The 19,952-nt window shown below is 37.2% G+C and overlaps 1 protein-coding gene across 7 annotated transcripts in view; it reads right to left on the reverse strand.

Moving 5' to 3' along the window:
• The window catches only part of TTC21B (tetratricopeptide repeat domain 21B), an 85,541-nt gene that overhangs the window by 8,463 nt on the left and 57,126 nt on the right, over nt 1-19,952 (reverse strand). For 6 of the 7 annotated variants that reach the window (XM_059928016.1, XM_059928011.1, XM_059928012.1 and 3 more), the window contains 4 exons: nt 7,723-7,873; nt 7,359-7,520; nt 5,069-5,264; nt 950-1,174 (listed from right to left, as the gene is read on the reverse strand). In XM_059928016.1, the coding sequence (XP_059783999.1) occupies nt 950-1,174; nt 5,069-5,264; nt 7,359-7,520; nt 7,723-7,873 (734 nt within the window). The remainder of the gene's footprint in view (nt 1-949; nt 1,175-5,068; nt 5,265-7,358; nt 7,521-7,722; nt 7,874-19,952) is intronic. The other variant, XM_059928013.1, reaches the window with a different exon arrangement.

Here is a 19,952-nt window from a genome sequence, read left to right on the forward strand (position 1 = left end):
TAGGCATGTAAGGGTTAGTTATTTGGCAGTTTAGATTTTTCAGAGCCTATTAATAAGTATTCTTTTTTTTAAGGCCAATGTAACTTAAATTACATGTATAATTACATAAATTGATAAATGGCTTGATATTTTAGGTTTTGAAAGTCCCCAAGAAAATAACTTAATAGTATTAGATGATCATGACTCCTCTTTGAAAAACAAATGATCCATTTTGTAATCTAACTGGCTCAAAGGGAATAAAACATAGATTTGCTGTGATTAAGATTTTGAAGTAACTGATAAGACTCTATAAAGATAAATATCCTCAAGTTTCTAAGTTGAGCACCATTATTTCTCAATAAATAGTAACAAATTCTTAACTTAAAACATGTTATAAAAAGACACCCTTTTCTGGGCAATTAAATACCAAAATGCACTGTTAGTAAAGAGCCTTAAATTCTAAGGACTTGAAGATTTTCAGTTTTATACCTAATGATACGGACTTTTCATTAAACAAATCAAATTAAATGCTTAAAACACTTTTCCCTACAAATTATATTATGCAGAGTGGATTCTAATAATGTGAAAACAACATGCAGCTGCAGTCAGTTCATCAGGAGTATTTAACAGGAGGGACAGACGTCCGCAATTAATGCTCTTCTGCAACTTTCATTAGTTCTGGGATGAGATGGATAATCACAGGCAAACGCTTGACATTACAAAACACTTTCTGAAAGTAGGGCAAACCACAGCTGAAACTTGAAACTGCAATCTCTCTTTCTTTATTTTCAAGGGCAAATGGCTTCTTTTTTATTACTAATGTTTACTTCCTGTTCGTGGTAAAAACAAACATTTAATTCTCTGAAAACACACAGAAATCCCTAGAAATGGACCAACACTCTATAAAAACCTATATAGAAAGCTTATACAACAAAGGCTACCAATTATTTTTCACTCCTCAGTCACCTACCCTATTATGACGCAGGCACCTTTTTAACAGCTCTTCTGCCATGTCGTACTTTGCTGATTGAATATAAATATCAGCAAGCAGCAGCCAACTCCTCTCAAAGTCCTCAGCATCAATAGGATTCCAGTTCATCTTTGCAATCCGTTTCAGCTGGTTTCGGGCTCGTGGAGTTTGTTTCAAGATCATATAAGCTGTTGCCATTCCCAAAAGTGCTGGAATATGATCCTTCTATAAGGAAACAAGAGTTGACACCCCCAGATACACAAACATAAATGTGCCATGTTTAAAAGAAAAACACATGGACAGTAGCAAGTGCTACATAATATAAGGACTGGCCTGTGGCTTCTATTGCTGGCTTCACTTAAATACTGTGATATGGTCATTATGTAACACATCCAGTAACCTCAGGCTACCAGGAGGAACCATCTGGTCCAGGTAGTTCAGTAAGAATGCAGGTGCCGTAACCACACAATTCCAGACAATTAGGAAAACCTGTTCTTTAATGAGACTGACTGGTTGTTTTGGTTTTGTACAGAAACAGAAAAAATAAAATTCTATCTCATTGTAGTCCTAATTGAACATTTATGTTTCAGAGTCAGCATTCTGGCTCCTTAGTTCTTTCACCTATAAAACAGGAATAACAACGATTTACCTGCAAATGATATTCCTTATCTATACTGACTTCTATTGCTCTTTTCCTCCTCCCTTTTCATTTGATTCAAAAGCCTCTTCTCCCAATAAAGTTTGGTCAATGAAATGTTATAAATAAGGCATGCAATTAATTAATCATTTGGAAACTATATGAAATAAACTCATGCCTTAAAATATGCTTTTAGATTTGGAGTCTGCAGCTCCTTGATAGTAACTATAAAAGACGATATTCTTTTAGACAGAGTTCAGAGTCAGAAAATGTCACTCGGCGAAACCAACAAGCTATTAAGAATTGGTATAAAATGGAGACCATTAGCGATCTATCCAGAAAACTAACATACCTAAGCAGTTATGTGTATGTGTCTGATAAAGATAAAGTGCTTCTCAAATTTCAGCAGAGGGACCGTGATGCTTTTATAAGGAGAAAGACTTCCATTTAAAATATAAATAAAAGATGAGAAACTGTGATGTAGAAATTATAATATCATGACTATAATAAAGGTGCACTGTAAGATAGCAAGTTTCAGTAACTAATAAAGAACAAAAGGAGAGTAGAGTGGTAAAAAGTGCAATGTCCAACACTGATCATGGTTGGAAGTCAGAAATAACCCTGGAATAGAGAAGGGCAATTCACTAGTTTGATGAACACGGTTTGTAGGAATATAAAACTTCCTTGGGTCTAATTTTATGTCTATCAATAAACTCCCAATATGTAATTTGTTCTCCTGATTAAGGAATGGCAGAAAGTTTTTTATTTGAATGTCAAATACAACCAATTTGGTAGTAGATTTTGAAGACGTGTGGGATATTATTAATTATTGAACGGTATCCCCCATCCCAGGAGGGCTAGAGAGGGAAGAAACTACAGACCTACTACGCATTTGTCAGCCAGATCCTAGGACAGCCCAAGAAGAGAAGGGTCCTGGAAAAATGTCCAGACCTATTCACATACTAAAAATATCCCACACTATACATTTAAAAATAAACTCTCTGATTTAAAAATCACACACCTTGAGTTTGATTAGAATGAATCAATTCCTCACAGCTTGAAATCACTCCTGAGTGAACTGAAGAATGGTTTCTAAAACTGCAGACTTGCATTCTAACCCCTACACTAGGCCCATGATGCCTTTTCTGGTGCGGACATCCTAAGATGTTCAGCCAGCTTTTCTCTCTCTGTCACTCTGAACTGCAATAAGTTCACATCACAAAGGACAATATAGCTCTATTATAAACAGTGTACCTTTATGGTTCAAGGTGAGGGGAAGAAAGGAAGTGGAAACATTTTAGCTTGGGTTTAATGCTTCTTCCACTGGTTCCTCCCATGTCTTCCTGTCATTTTTCAATCAATCTGAAGGCCGCATAGTGCTGTGAATGAATCTACCCTATGCTCTGATGCCTCCCTGCCTTTGTTCACATTCTTCCCTTAACTTAGAATGCACTTCCTCCAGCTCTGCCTGTGAAAATGCAATTTATCCTGGTTCTTCTTAAATCATACCTTCTTCCATGGAAAGGGTCTCTCAGATCTCCTTATACTATCTCCTACAGCAGTGGTCCCCAACCTTTTTGGCACCAGGGACCAGTTTCGTGGAAGTCAATTTTTCCATGGGCGGGGGGCGGTGGCGGGGGGAGATGGTTCAGACAGTAACGCGAGCCATGAACGCGGCGGATGAAGCTTCGCTCGCTCGCCCGCTGCTCACCTCCTGCTGGCTGGTCCGGTTCCTAACAAGCCTCCTAACAGGCCTCCTAACAGGCTGGGGACGGTCCGCGGCCTGGGGGTTGGGAGCCCCTGTCCTACAGCACTTTTATTTGCAACTTTAGGACAGAATGTAACAGATTTTGCTTTGCATTACACTCAGTATGCGTGTCTCATCTTCCCTAGACTACGAGAAACTTGAAGAAAGGGTCTATATGTGGTTTATCTTTGTGATTCCGACTATGCTCAGCACCCACTGGTCACTTAATGAATATTCATTGTATTTAATATATGCAGCCTATGAGTTAAAAGGGAAAAATGCAAGATAAAAATTCACTTACTAAGCTTCAATTCATACATCAGTCTTTGGACAGTATGGCCAGTAAACAGATTTGAGGACCGTATATTACTAATCACGTATGTAAGAATGTTTAAAAAAAAATGTAGTCTCAGCAAAACAAAGAACTGGCACAGTCTCTCTAGGAAACAGCTGTGATGTCACTTACTGCCTTTAGTGTTCTCTCTCAAACCTCACAGTTTAAACTCTCCTTACATGATAGAATGTTACTTCACAACATTAGGGAGCTCTGACACCTTACTTGCAACGGTGCTTTATCATGTTTCAAAGATTTTCCTAGACTTGCAGGACAGCCCTATTTCTGGTGCTGTCAGCTGCTGTCATCCATCTGCTGCTGCACAGTCAATTCAACGGAGCACCCTGAGCACTACTTCAATGTCAGCAGAAGGGCTCCGCTTGAGGATGGAGCTGGGCGGCTGCTGCCTTGCTGTTTCGTCCCCAGGGCGGCTTACAGTGGCGGTCAAGTGCCACCATGGATACTTGCGCCCAAACACCAACAGGAGTTGCAGGTTTTCCAAAGCCCTCCAGGGTCCTGGGAGGCAGGGGGGAGGGGTCACTGTAGGAGGTTTTGGTCATTTACTGCTGCTGCTGTGACCTCTGAACCACAAGAAAACACAGCAAAATTCTGTACATCCTGTGAGAGGCCCCACATGATGAGTCTCCCACGGCTTCCAACACCAGTGAGTAGAAGAACATGAAATCCCAAGTGCATGCTTAGAACTAGCTACTACCAACTGTTGATGGGGTGGGTACCTAGAATTCCTTCCTTAATAACAAGTAATTGGAGAAATACAGCACTGTGTGAGCGAAGGAAAAATAAAAGGCCCAGAGGGTGAGAAGGGCAGTGGATCTGAATGGGCTGAAAAGAGGAGAAAGCCTTTGATCTAATAATAATAAAATAATTTATCATTAATTAATATTTAATATTTATTATTATTATCACAGGGGGTGATTTCAGTGTCACTAAAGAACAACATCATTATCCGCATGACTGAATTATAAGTTGTCAGTACTGATCTCACTTAGCTGTACAGCTGGAAAAATTTCAAGTTCACGTAAGTGAAAAGGTGAGATATCAAGGCAGCCAGGTGTTTGTTTTCACTTAGTAAGTTAACCTAGGCTACACTTACAACACAGAGGATAAAGCCATTCCCTTGAGAATTAATTTATGCCCTCTTGCAGAATTTCCTTTCCCTAGAACTCACTGTTCTAATAGAGATAAACGTAACACATCAACATGTAAAAACGCCTCCTCTGAAAACAAAGGTACATGATGTAAAATCATACCAAACTATGTATCTAATTTTTAATAGTAAATAATGAAGTCAATCTTCAGAAAACAAATAACTAATTAAAGTACATATTTCAACACCACCAAGGAAAGCTAACATGAAGTTGGAAAAGAAAATCTACTAACCTCCGACGTTGCTATTTCAGTGAAGGTATTCAATGCCTGCTCGACATTAGATTTCTGTTTGGTAGCCATTAGGCAACAGTTTTCCATTATGCGAAGCTGTACGTGACCCTGAACAGTCTGAGGTTTTAGTTCCTTAAGGAGCTTTTCTGCTGTTCTCACTGCTAACTGCACAGACTCTTGCTTCTCAGTTGAATTACTGTATACAATAAAAAATAAATCTATGTCTATCACTCATGAAGTAAAATTCATTGAGATGAGGGTACATTGGTTTCTATTTTTCTCACCAGATTAAAAGTAATCCTATTGAAGAATGTCACTCATTCTCCTCTAATACAAAGTAAAGCACAGTTACAGTTTTAAAAACAAAACTAACATAGCTTCAATAAAACACCATTAAACGTTTATTCACTTTAGACTGAAAACAAAAACTGGATACTATCAACCTGTGGTAAGTGTGTTCATTTTAGCTAATATAAAACTAGAATTCAGGGTAAGTAGAATCATACAATTATCAAATAGCATACCTACTCAGAAAACAAAAGAAACAAGGGAGACTATAAAATACTGTAAATCAACTATATACTTCAATTCAAAAATAATTAATTAAAAAAAAAAGGAGGGAGCAGAAAGTAACTAACTTTGTTAAAGCACTTGCTATGTGCCAAGCACTGTGTTATTTCATTCAATGTATATTGAATCCATTTTATATATGAGAAAACCAAGGCTCCAACAGATAAAGTAATTTGCCAAAGGTCACATAACTAATAGATTTGAATCTAAGTTTGCCAGACATATAAAGTATACTTAATGCTCCTCACCCAGTTGCCTATTAGGCTCTCAGAAAAGAAATTCTTTATTTGTCAAAAGGTTATAAATTTTAAGTGCAATAACAATTTGAATGTCTAATAGCAATTTTCTTATACACATACCCACACCCAGATATAATACATAAATAAATCAATTAATGAAAGGAAATTAAATTCTTAAAGCCTAATCACTAAAGCTATTGATCTTCTTCTCAGGCTTTTACCTTCTCTAAAACATTTTACGCTGTTGGTAATCTTCTTTCAAGCTCCCCTCCTTTTGTTTCTTCTATAAGATTAGGTTTCCTTCTCTTTCCACCAGTCATTGCCCTTTCCTTACCTCCCTTCCTCCAATCTCCTTAAAAGTTAGCACACCTCAAATTTAGTTCTCAGACTTCCGTCACTACATTCTACTCGAAAAGAGGCCATTCATGGGGTTCCAACTACCCACTCTGAGCACCTATCCCCCAAATCTGTATCTCAAGCTGTGACCTCCCTTCTGAGTTCTATATTCCAAATTTGGTATTTTCAACCTATTGCTGAAGATTTCCATGGGGACAGCCTATAGCTGCAAAACAGAATGTTACCTTAACCTTTCTAAAACAAACAAAAAATAAAAAAGCCTCTCCCCCGCTCTAAATCTTTCAATGGTCTCTGTAATCCAAGCCTTCAGGACTGCCACTGAAACCTCTCAGCAGTCGGGTTCTCATTTCCCCCACTCCTCTATGCAGCTCCCCCTGACTGCTCTGCACTATGATTTCTATGAATTCCTGCAACACTTAATATCAATTTAACTCACTTCTGTTTTGTTGCAGACTGAACGGCTTCAGACACTGTCTTGCCGACCAGGTAAATTGCATGCATGCTCCTGGGGGCAGAAATGACCTCTCCTACTCCCCTTACACCCTTATACACTCCCCACCCTGCCTTCCCTGACCCTGAGGAGAGGGCAAGCAACAAGTGCAGGCTGACAGAAGTATAACCACTTACCCGCAGTGCACCACAGTGGCCAACAGCTGGAGCTCTGAGGCCAGGGTGGACTCAGTCTAAATCTTGCCTCCACCATTTTCTAACTCCATCACGTTAGGTTAACTTGGAGCTTTTTCACACATTGTTAAAGGGAATAAATAAGGCAATGCATATAAAGTATACAGCCAAGATCTGGCAGAGAGCCATCTGTTAAGAAGTTACTATTATTATTATTATTATGCAGACAATTTTTGCCGAGGTAATCACACACTATGATTCATTCTATTTTCCACAGAGCAATTAGGGGAGTGTCTTCAATAGCAGGTCTGTTCTGATTTAGAAAACTTTCTAAAAGTATGTCATGCTTGTTTCAGAGAACAGTTATTCCAGCTATGATTTATTCACTAAACTGCCATTAGTGCTATCCTGGAATTTAGTTCTCTTTTATAAGATATCCTTGCTTATTATCCCTAACAAGTGTTTCTGGAAAAAAGCGTAACTTGTCAAATACTACTCACCCCAGGTCTCCATCCAGATTTTCAAATACTTCACCTCCAACAGTTTCATTGTCTGGATTCAAACAGATTTCTATCATATTATAAAGGGCATTTTGGCCCCAGTCACTGTCTTTCCGAGCCTTATTAAAATGTCGAAGGGCATCATTTGGTTCTCCTGTATACCTTGTTAGATGTTTTAAAAAAATTACTTATTGCAGTCACTAACTACAAACTTTAAGTCGTTTATAATTTATTTTTAATTTATTTGGTAAATAAAACTATTATATTTTAAAATACAGAATTTTTAAAATTCAAAGTATATTGTACTTTAGTCATAATGAGGAAAACAACCTATTATGTAGAATTTATTTGCCAATAAATTTACCAAAGATATAATCCTTTACAGTACTGAAATCCTGGCTCCAGCTTTGCTCTGGAGTTACGTTTCTCAGCCATTAAGAAAAATCTCGGAACATCCTCAAGTTTTCCACATCTTCTTAGGAGATCAATTAAACGAGATAATGTCATATAATTATCTAGAAACAAAGAACATTTCAGTTATGGACATTTTATAGCTTTTGTTTTGATGGTTAAAATCTTACTTCATTAAAGTATACTTTGCTTCAAATGAAGTGCAATTTAAATATAAATTTAAATTTAGTGCCTTAGGGGTTATAAGTCCCTAAAGAGACTGTACAGACACTGGATGATTTATCAAATGATAAGGGATGGGTTGGTCTGGTCACAGTGAGAGAATGTTCAATATAGGCAAATCTATAAAAATGTACATTTGTTGTGCCTTACTTTTCACTCGTCATTCTGGGGACCAAAACCTTCTAGAAACAGCCTCTGTATAATCTAAACTCTTAAATGTAAAATTCAGGAGGATCAATTTGATTGCACAGGAGAAGTCTACCTCTGAGACCTGCTTTCCTACTTACTGCAGCTAGGAAGCGGGTGAGAACAGTACACGTTGATGATAATGTTTAGGGTGGCAATAACTTTACTCCAGACTTGCCTTAAGGTGTACATGTACCTAACACACTTGATACCAGCTTACCATATTATAATCTTAACATACTAGTCCCAGTATTTTAATCCTATTTTATCTTCTTCTAAGGAAAAAGAACTAGTTATTTAGTCCCAGGTATAATTTCCTGGCAGGTTTCTAGAATGGCTTCTTCTAATTCTATTGAGTTCTTTCTCATCACTAAGATACTAAATATTGAGAATCATGTTAATACATTTTAAGATAGTGAAAATAATGTATGGACACTTTAGAAAATTTGGAAAAGTACAGAAAGTATAAAGGAGAAAAAAAATCACTCATATTCCCACCAACTAGAGATTACCACATTTTGGTACTTTTCCTGTCATACATTTATGAGTAAAAATCAATCTATAAATATTTAAATGTAAACAGTGAAATATGTTGCTTACAGATATACAAAGTTGGAGTCACACTTGGGGTTCTGATTTTCATTCAACATTATATAGTAAACATTTCCCAATTGTCATTAAATGGACTTCAAAAACACTTTAGTGACTGCACAATATTCTATTATATTGATGGCTCGCATTTTATTTCTCTATAGTTGTGTTTTTTATGTATTAATATTTGGGCTCACAAGTTTCAATTAGCACAGGACTCATAGTAGGGAATTTATAAAAATCCTTATTTATATAAGCTATTCGATTCACTTTGATAGGGTGAATTCCTAGAATTAAAACACACATAGAAACAAAAACTTTTAAAAGAAATTTATCCTGATTCTATCTTCCAAGAAAAGAGAAGATACCGTATAATCCAGCACTTCCACTTCTGGGTATATACCCCCAAGAACTGAAAGCAGGCACCTAATCAAATATTTGTATACCAGTGTTCACAGCAGCATTATTCACAGTAGCCAAAGGTGGAAACAACCCAAATGTCCACCAATGGATGCATGGATAAACAAAACATGATATATACATATAATGGCATATTATTCAACTTGAAAAGGAAATTCTGACATGCTACAACATGGATAACCCTTGAAGACATTATATTAAGTGAAATAAGCCAGACAAAAAAGGACAATACTGTATGATTCCACTTGTATAAGGTATCTAGAGGAATCAAAGTCATAGAGGCAGAAAGTAGCTGGTGGTTGCCAGGGCCTACAGGGAATGGTGAGTTAGTGTACAGAATTTCAGTTTGGAATGATGAAAAAGTTCTTGAGATGGATCATGGTGATGGTTACACAAAAATGTGAATGTACTTAATGCCACTGAATGATACACTTAAGAATGGCTAACATGGCAAATTTTACGTATGTTTTAGCAAAATATCATTAAAAAAGGAACCTCTGTAGGCTTTGTATCTACTCTTTTAACATGATGTCAAAATAATCCAGGTTGACAATATCATCATTTGCCTTTTAAAAAATTTTTATTGACGTATAGTTGATTTACAGTGTTGTGTGAATTTCTGCTGTACAGAAAAGTGATTCAGTTACACATATATATACTTTTTAAAATATTCTTTTCCATTGTGGTTAATCACAGGATACTAAATATAGTTCTTTCTGCTATACAGTAGGACATTGCTGTTTATTCATTCCACATATAATAGCTTACCTCTGCTGACCCCAACCTCCCACTCCATCCCTCCTCCAGCCCCCTCTGCCATGGCAACCACAAATCTGTTCTCTATGTCCTTGAGTCTGTTTTGTAGATAGGTTCGTTTGAGTCGTATTTTAGATTCCACACATAAGTGATATTACATGGTATTTGTCTTTCTCTTTCTGACTTACTTCGCTTAGTATGATAATCTCTAGTTGCATCCCTGTTGCTGCAAATGGCATTATTTCATTCTTTTTTATGGCTAAGTAGTATTCCATTGTATGTATGTACCATATCTTCTTTGTCCATTCCTCTATCAATGGACATTTAAATTGTTCCATGTCTTGGCTACTGTGAACAGTGCTGCTATGAACACAGGGGTGCATGTTGCTTTTTGGATTAGCGTTTTGTCTGGATATATGCCCAGGAGTGGGATTGCTGGATCATAAATGTAATTCTATTTTTAGTTTTCCCAGGAAGCTTCACACTGTTTTCTGTAGTGTCTGTACCAACTTACATTCCCACCAACAGTGGAGGAGGGTTCTCTTTTCTCCACATCATCTTCAGCATTTGTTATTTATAGATTTTTTAATGATGGACATTCTGACCAGTGTGAGGTGGTACTTCATTGTAGTTTTGATTTGCATTTCTCTAATAATTAGCGATGTTGAACATCTTTTCATGTGCCTATTGGCCATTTGTATTTATTCTTTGGAGAAATGTCTGTTTAGGTCTTCTATCCATTTTTCAATTGGGTTGTTTTTTATTGTTGAGTTGTATGAGCTGTTTGTGTATTTTGGAAATTAAGCCCTTGTTAGTTGTATAGTTTGCAAATATTTTCCCCCTTTCTGTGGGCTGTCCTGTTATTCTGTTTATGGTTTCCTTTCCTGCGCAGAAGCTTTACTCTTTCAAAGAACCAGCTCTTGGTTTTACTGATATTTTCTATTTCTTTAATCTCTATCTTATTTCCTTTATGATCTCTATTATTTCCTTCCTTCTGCTGACTTCAGGTTTTGTTTGTTCTTCTTTTTCTAATTCTTTTAAGTGGTACATTAGGCTGTTGAAGATTTTTCTTGTTTTTTGAGGAAGGCCTATATTGCTATAACCTTCCCTCTAAGAAATGCTCTTGCCATACCCCATAGATTTTGTATGGTTGCGTTTTCATTGTCATTTGTCTCCAGGTATTTTTTAATTTCCTCTTTGATTTCATTGTTTACCCACTGGTTTTTTAGCAGCATGTTGTTTAGTCTCCATGAAATCATTTTTTTCTCATTTCTTTTTCTGTGGTTGATTTCTAGTTTTATGCCATTGTTGTCAGAAAAGATGCTTGAGATAATTTCTATACTCTTAAATTTGTTGAGGCCTGTCTTGTGCCCTAGTATGTGGTCAGTCCTAGAGAATGTTCCATGTGCACTTGAAAAGAATGTGTATTCTGTTTTTTTGGATGTAATGTCCTGAACATATCAATTAAGTCTAACTGTTCGACGATATCATTTAGGATCTCTGTAGCCTTAGTGATTTTCTGTCCAGAAGACCTGTCCATTGATGTGAGTGGGGTGTAAATGTCTCCTACTATTATTGTATTCTTGGCAATTTCCCCCTTTAGTATTTGTTTTATGTATTTGGGTGCTCCTATATTAAGTACATATATGTTGATGAGTATAAAATCCTCTTCTTGTATTGAGCCTTTTATCATTATAGTGTCCTTCTTTATCTATCTTTATGGTCTTTGTTCCAATGTCTATTTTGTCTGATATGAGCAATGAAACTCCTGATTTCTTTTTATTTCCATTTGCATGAAATATCTTTTTCCATCTATTCACTTTCAATCTACGTGTGTCCTTTGCCCTAAAGTGGGTCTCTTGTAGGCAGCATATTGTAGGCTCTTGTTTTCTTTATCTAATCTGCCAATCTGTGTCTTTTGATTGGAGCATTTACTCCATTGACATTTAAGGTAATTATTGATAGATATGTATTTATTGCATTTTAACCTTGTTTTCCGGTTGATTTTATATTTCTGCTTGGTCCCCTTTTTTTTCTTTTTGTTTTTCCTTTTGTGGTTTGATTGTTTTCTTTTGTATTATACTTATGTTCTCTTCTTTTTGGTTTCTGTGAATCTAGTGTATGTTTTTGACTTGTGGTTACCTTGTTTTTCAAGTATGTTAACCCCATCCTATACCTGCTTGCCTTAGACTGGTAGTCATATACGCTCAAACACATTCTAGGAAATGAAAAAAAAAATCCACTTTTTCTTACCCTCCTCACCCATCTTTTACATCTTCATGTTCTTCCTTTTGCTGTTCATTGTGGTTATCATCACTTTCACAGAAATTTTCTGATTTTTTTTTTAATCTGTGTACTGGCTTATTCAGGTGATTTGCTTTCCAATTGTGATTTTCTCTTTCCTATATATTCTTACTTCTTTTCTTTTTAGAGAAGACTTTTCAATATTTCCTTAAGGATAGGCTTAGTATTGCTGTATTCTTTTAGTTTTTGCTTGTCTGAGAAATTTTTTTTTTTACATATCAGTAAAGCTGTTCTTACATTATTTTTTTTTTTAATTTTTATTTTATATTGGAGTACAGTCAAGTGTTCAGCAAAGTGATTCAGTTATACATACACATGTATCTTTTCCCATTTAGGTTATTAGAGAATATTGAGCAGAGTTCCCTGTGCTATACAGTAAGTAGGTCCTTCTCTATTTTAAATATAGTAGTGTGTATGTATCAATCCCAAACTCCCAATTTATCCCTCCCCCCAACGTTTCCCCTTTGGTAACCGTAAGTTTGTCTTCTAAGTCTGTGAGTCTGTTCCTGTTTTGTAAATAAGTTCATTTGTATCATTTTTTTTGGATTCCGCATAGAGTGACATCATATGATATTTGCCTGTCTGACTTACTTCACTTAATATGATAATCTCCAGGTCCATCCATGTTGCTGCAAATGGCATTACTTTGTTCTTTTTATTGGCTGAGTAATATTCCATTGGATATATGTACTACATCTTCTTTATCCAATCATCTGTTGATGGACGTTTAGGTTGCTTCCATGTCTTGGCTATTGTAAACAGCGCTGCAATGAACACTGGGAAGCATGTATCTTTTTGAATTATGGTTTTCTCTGGATATATGCCCAGGAGTGGGATTGCCGGATCATATATATGGTAGCTCTATTTTTAGTTTTTTAAGGAACCTCCATACTATTCTCCATAGTGGCTGTATCAATTTACATTGCCACCAACAGTGCAGGAGGGTTCCCTTTTCTCCACACCCTCTTCAGCATTTATTGTTTGTAGACTTTTTGATGATGGCCCTTCTGACTGGTGTAAGGTGATACCTCATTGTACTTTTGATTTGCATTTCTCTAATAATTAGTGGTGCTGAGCATCTTTTCATGTGCCTCGTGGCCATCTAAATGTCTTCTTTGGAGAAATGTCTGTTTAGGTTTTCTGCCCAATTTTTGATTGGGTTGTTTGTTTTTTTGCTATTGAGCTGCATGAGGTGTTTGTAGATTTTGGAGATTAATCCCTTGTTAGTCACATCATTTGCAAATATTTTCTCTCATTATGTGGGTTGTCTTTTTGTTTTGTTTATGGTCTTCTTTGCTGTGCAACAGCTTTTGAGTTTAATTAGGTCCCATTTACTTATTTTCATTTTTATTTTCATTACTCTAGGAGGTGGATGAAAAAGATATTGCTCCGATTTATGTCAAAGAGTGTTCTGCTTATGTTTTCCTCTAAGACTTTTATAGCATCAGGCCTTACATTTAGGTCTTTAATACATTTTAAGCTTATTTTTCAAAAGGGTGTTACATGTACCAAAATGTTCATTGCAGCTCTATTTACAACAGCCAGGACAAGGAAGCAACCTAAGTGTCCACCAACAGATGAAAGGATAAAGAAGATGTGGCACATATATACAATGGAATATTACTCAGCCATAAAAAGAAACGAAATTGAGTTATTTGTAATGAGGTGGATGGACCTAGAGTCTGTCATACAGAGTGAAGTAAGTCAGAAAGAGAAAAACAAACACCGTATGCTAACACATATATAGGGAATCTAAATAAAAAAAAAAAAGGTCATGAAGAACCTAGGAGCAAGACGGGAATAAAAACACAGACCTACTAGAGAATGGACTTGAGGATATGGGGAGGGGGAAGGGTAAGCTGGGACAAAGTGAGAGAGTGGCATGGACATATATACACTACCAAACATAAAATAGCTAGCTAGTGGGAAGCAACCGCATAGCACTGGGAGATCAGCTCGGTGCTTTGTGACGACCTAGAGGGGTGGGATAGGGAGGGTGGGAGGGAGGGAGACACAAGAGGGAAGAGATATGGGGACATATGCATATGTATAACTGATTCACTTTGTCATAAAGCAGAAACTAACACACCACTGTAAAGCAATTATACTCCAATAAAAATGTTTAAAAAAAAAAGGGTGTTAAAGAATGTTCTAATTTCATTCTTTTACATTAACTGTCCAGTTTTCCCAGCACAATTTACTAAAGAGATGTCTTTTCACCATTGTATAGTCTTGCCTCCTTTGTCATAAGATTAATTGACCATAGGTGCATGGTTTTATTTCCGGGCTTTCTATCCTGATCCATTGATCTGTATTTCTGTTTTTGTGCCAGTAACATACTGTTTTGATGACTGTAGCTTTGTAGAATAGTCTGAAGTCAGGGAGCCTGATTCCTCCAGCTCCATTTTTCTTTCTGAAGATTGCTTTGGCTATTTGGGTCTTTTGTGTCTCCATACAAATTTAAAATTTTTTGTTCTAGGCTGTGAAAAATGCCATTGGTAATCTGCTAGGGATTGCAGTGAATCTGTCGATTGCCTTGGGGAGTATAGTCATTGTGACAATATTGATTCTTCCAATCCAAGAACATGTTATATCTTTCCATCTGTTTGTGTCATCATTGATTTCTTTCATCGGTGTCTTATAGTTTTCAGAATTACAGGTGTTTTGTCTTCTTAGGTAGGTTTCTTCCTGAGTATTTTATTCTTTTTGATGCGATGGTAAATGGGATTGTTTCTTCAATTTCTCTTTCTGATCTTTCGTTGTGAGTGTATAGGAATGCAAGAGGTTTCTGTGTTTTAATTTTGTATCCTGCAACTTTACTGAATTCATTGATGGATTCTGGTAGTTTTCTGGTGGCACCTTCAGAATTTTCTATGTATAGTATCATGTCATCTGGAAACAATGACAGTTTTACTTCTTTTCCAATTTGGATTCCTTTTATTTCTTTTTCTTCTCTGATTGCCATGGCTAGGACTTCCAAAAGTATGTTGAATAAAAGTGGCAAGAGAGGACATCCTTATCTTGTTCCTGATCTTAGAGGAAATGCTTTCAGCTTTTCACCGTTGAGTATGATGTTAGCTGTAGGTCTGTCATATATGGCCTTTATTATGTTGAGGTATGTTCCCTCTATTCCCACTTTCTGGAGAGTTTTTATCATAAATCGGTGTTGAATTTTGTCAAAACCTTTTTCTGCATTTACTGAGACGATGATATGGTTTATATTCTTCTGTTTGTTGATGTGGTGTATCACATTGACTGATTTGCGGACATTGAAAAATCCTTGCATCCCTGCGATAAATCCCACTTGATCATAGTGTATGATCCTTTTAATGTATTGTTGGATTTGGTTTGCTAGTATTTTATTGAGTGTTTTTGCATCTGTGTTCATCAGTAATACTGGCCTGCAGTTTTCTTTTTTTTCTGGTATCTTTGTCTGGTTTTGGTATCAGGATGATGGTGGCCTCATAAAATGAGTTTGGGAGCGTTCTTTCCTCTGCAGCATTTTGGAATACTTTCAGAAGGATAGGTGTTAAGTCTTCTCTAAATGTTTGATAGAATTCACCTGTGAAGCCATCTGGTCCTGCACTTTTGTTTGTTGGAAGTTTTTTGATCACAGTTTCAATTTCAGTATTTGTGATTGGTCTATTCATATTTGCAATTTCTTCCTGATTCAGTATTGGGAGATTGTATCTTTCTAAGAGTTTGTCATTTCTTCCAGGTTGTCCATTTTTTTGGCATATAGTTGCTTGTAGTGTCTCTTATGATCCTTTGTACTTCTGTGGTGTCCATTGTAACTTCTTTTTCATTTCTAATTTTATTGATTTGTGCCCTCTCCTTTTTTTTCTTAATGAGTCTGGCTAAAGGTTTAGCAATTTTGTTTATCTTTTCAGAGAACCATCTTTTAGTTTCACTGATCTTTTCTATTGTTTTCTTCAACTCTATTTCATTTATTTCTGCTCTGATCTTTATGATTTCTTTCCTTCTACTAACTTTAGGTTTTGTTTGCTCTTCTCTCTCTAGTTGCTTTAGGTGTAAGGTTAGGTTGTTGATTTGAGCTTTTTCTTGTTTCCTGAGGTAAGCTTGCATTGCTATAACTTCCCTCTTAGAACTGCTCTTTCTGTGTCCCATAGGTTTTGGATCATTGTGCTTTTGTCGACATTTGTCTCTAGGTATTTCTTGATTTCCTCTTTGATTTCTTCAGTGATCCGCTGCTTCTTTAGTAGCATATTGTTTAAGCGCCATGTGTTTTTGTTTTTTTACAGTTTTTTCTTGTAGTTGATTTCTAATCTCACAGCATTGTGGTTGAAAAGATGCTTGATCTGATTTCCATTTTCTTAAATTAACCGTGGTTTGCTTTGAGGCCCAGCATGTGATCAGTCCTGGAGAATGTTCCATGTGCACTTGAGAAGAATGTGTATTCTGCTGCTTTTGGATGTAATGCTCTATAAATATCATTTAAGTTCACCTGGTCTAACGTGTCATTTAAGGCCTGTGTTTCCTTATTGATTTTTTTGTCTGGATGATCTGTCCATTGATGAAAGTTGGGTGTTAAAGTCCCCCACTATTATTGTGTTACTGTCGATTTCTCCTTTTATGGCTGTTACTATTTGCCTTATATATTGCGGTGCTTCTATGTTGGGTGCATATATACTTAAAATTGTTGCATCTTTTTCTTGGATTGATCCCTTGATCATTATGTAATGTCCTTCTCTGTCTCTTGTAACAGTCTTTATTTTAAAATCTACTTTGTCTGATATGAGTATTGCTACTCCAGCTTTCTTTAAATTTCCATTTGCATGGAATACCTTCCTCCATCACCTCACTTTCAGTCTGTATGTGTCTCTAGATCTGAAGTGGGTCTCTTGTAGACAGCATATATACAAGTCTTGTTTTTGTACACATTCAGTCAGTCTATGTCTTTTGGTTAGACTATTTAAACCGTTTACATCTAAGGTAATTATCAATATGTATGTCCTGTTACCATTTTATTAACTGCTTTGGATTTGTTTTTGTAGGTCTTTTTTCTTCCCTTCCTCTTTTGTTCTCTTCTCTTGTGATTTGATGACTAACTTTAGTGCTGTGTTTGGATTCCTTTTTCTTTTCTCTGTATCTATTGTAGATTTTCAGTACGTGGTTATCATGAAGTGTTTTTTTTTTTTTCTTTAAAGATTTTTTGATGTGGACCAATTTTAAAGTCTTTATTGAATTTTGTTACAACGTTGCTTCTGTTTTATATTTTGGTCTTTTGGCCCCAAGACATCTGGGATCTTAGCTCCCTGACCAGGGATCGAACCTGCACCCCCTGCATTGGAAGGCGAAGTCTTAATCACTGGACTGCCAGGGAAGTCCCTACTGTGTTTTGATATAGCAGTCTATGTATAAATACGATTGTTTTAAGTTGCTGGTCTTTTAATTTTAAATGCATTTTCAGTATCCTGTATTTGTACTCTCCTCTTCTCATGACTGCTGGTTTTGATGTCATATTTGTGTGTGGATGATTATCTACCTCTGTGCTTCCTGTACTGGGGTATCTGTTTCCTTCTTTAGGTTTGAGAACTTTTCTGCCATAATTTCTTCAAATGCATTTTCCACCCCCTATTCTCTTTCTTCCCCTCCTGGAATCCCTATTATGCATAAATTTGCATGTTTTATATTATCCCATAGGTCTCTTATATTGTTTTCATTTTTTTTCATTTGGCTTTCTGTCTTCTGTCCTGATTGGGTGATTTCCATTATTCTATCTTCCAGGTCACTTATTCATTCTTCTGCCTTATTTCTTCTGCTATTCATTGCCTTTACTTCAGTTTTTGTCTTGACAAATGAGTTTTCTAATTTTTCTTGGTTCCTCTTTATAGTTTCTACTTCCTTTTTACAGTACTCTGCATTTCTTTCAACAGACTTTCTTAATTCCTTCAGTATTTTCATTATCTCCTTTTTGAAATTGGTGTCTATTAGACTGAAGAGATCTGTTTCATTGTTTGTTCTTTCAGGGGAATTCTCTTGGTCTTTTAACTGGGAATGGTTCCTCTGCTTCTTCATTTTATTTATATTTCTCTTATTCTGTGAGTTTAGGAGAAACAGTTATCTATAGTGGTCTTGGAGGGCTATTTATATGTGGGAGCATCCCTGTGTAGCTCGTGTGGGTTTAATATTTTTGGTGCAAGGGCTGTTTTTAGTATGGATGCCTGTCGCCGCTTTCCTCAGTATGTGCTGGTCGTTATCCCCTTGAAGGGGGTGCACAGATGCAGCAGCTGGTGTCTGGTTGTGGGGTTTTCAGCAGTGGTGGCAGCTCACGCGCACCCCTGGAGCACACAATGGGAGCAGAGGTGGCTCACGACTGCTCCTGGAGTCCAGCAGGGCGGAGTTGGTGGCTTGAGACCACTCCTAAAGTACAGGGGCGGTGGTGGCTCACAGTTGGTCCTGAAGCCTAGGGGACAGTGGTGGCTCACAATTGCTTTTGGAGCTCATGCAGGCTGTGTCTTGCCACCTGAGAGCTCACGCAGGAAAAAAAGCTGTAATGGCAGGCCCCACCCCTCCCCTTGTGCACCACCCACACAATGGCGCCTGGTCTCTAAGGCAGCCCAGGCTTCCTTTGCGTACACCCGCGGGTGCAGCTGCACCAGACTCCAGCCTCTTCAGGGTGTTTCCATGCAGCCCACCCCAGTCCTCTCCCCGGGTCTGATCTCCGAAGCCTGAGGTTCTGCACCCAGCCCCCACCAGCACTGGCAGATGCGTGTTTCAGGCTGGGGAGTGCAGAGTGGTGGCACTGACCATTTGTGCAGGTCTCTCTCCATTCTAGCTGCTGCAAACCGGTTGCTGCATTCTTCTCTGAGGCTCTGAAGCGCCCCCTCTGTCCCAGCTGATCTCCCCATCAGGGGACTTCCCTGGGTGCAGGAACCTTTCCTCTTTCATAGCTCCCTCCCAGGGGAGCAGGTCCCATCCCCAATTCCTTTCTCACTTTCTTTTTTTCCTTCCTTGTTTTCTTTTGTCCTACCCGGTTATGTGGAGATTTTCTTGCCCTTTCAGAGGTCTGAGGTCTTCTGCTAGCATGCAGTAGATATTCAGTGAGAATCATTCCACATGTAGAGGTATTTTTGATGTATTCGTGGGAGGAGATGAGCTTCACATCCTACTACTCCACCATCTTGATTGCTCCCCCCCCACCATTTGCCTTTCTTGACCCATAATCTTGGGTTTCAAAATTCTGTTCTCTCTGCCTTCTGGTATCACTAAAAAGAGGAGCGCGATAAGAATATGGTTTCAGAAAGAGTATTCGAATATTGGTCTTATCCTTTATGCGAATTCCAGCACATTACTCAAATTCTCTGAGTCTAGAATCACTTACTTTCTTAAAATAGGATTATAATATTGACCTTCAGAGTGCCATGGAAACCAAATAAAAGCATGAAAGAGCTTTAAAACTATAAATGTCAATAGTAATATCTATAATGCCAAATATTTTGTTAAGAACTAGGATGACTACCCTATAATAAAGCCACAGAATCTAGAAGCTAAACTGGATTAGACAGGAAGCAAATGTTGAAATTTCTGGCCCCCAACTGTTTGTATGATTTCGCTAATGTGTGTGATATATAATATTACTAATATTATCTAAAGTCAACCTTGGGAGGCCAGTTTCTTGAATAATTATCACCTTACAATATTACTGAAATGCATTCATTATTAGTTGAAGTTATAATTACC

The sequence above is a fragment of the Balaenoptera ricei genome, chromosome 7 (genome assembly GCF_028023285.1).
Source record: "Balaenoptera ricei isolate mBalRic1 chromosome 7, mBalRic1.hap2, whole genome shotgun sequence".
Taxonomy (NCBI): domain Eukaryota; kingdom Metazoa; phylum Chordata; class Mammalia; order Artiodactyla; family Balaenopteridae; genus Balaenoptera; species Balaenoptera ricei.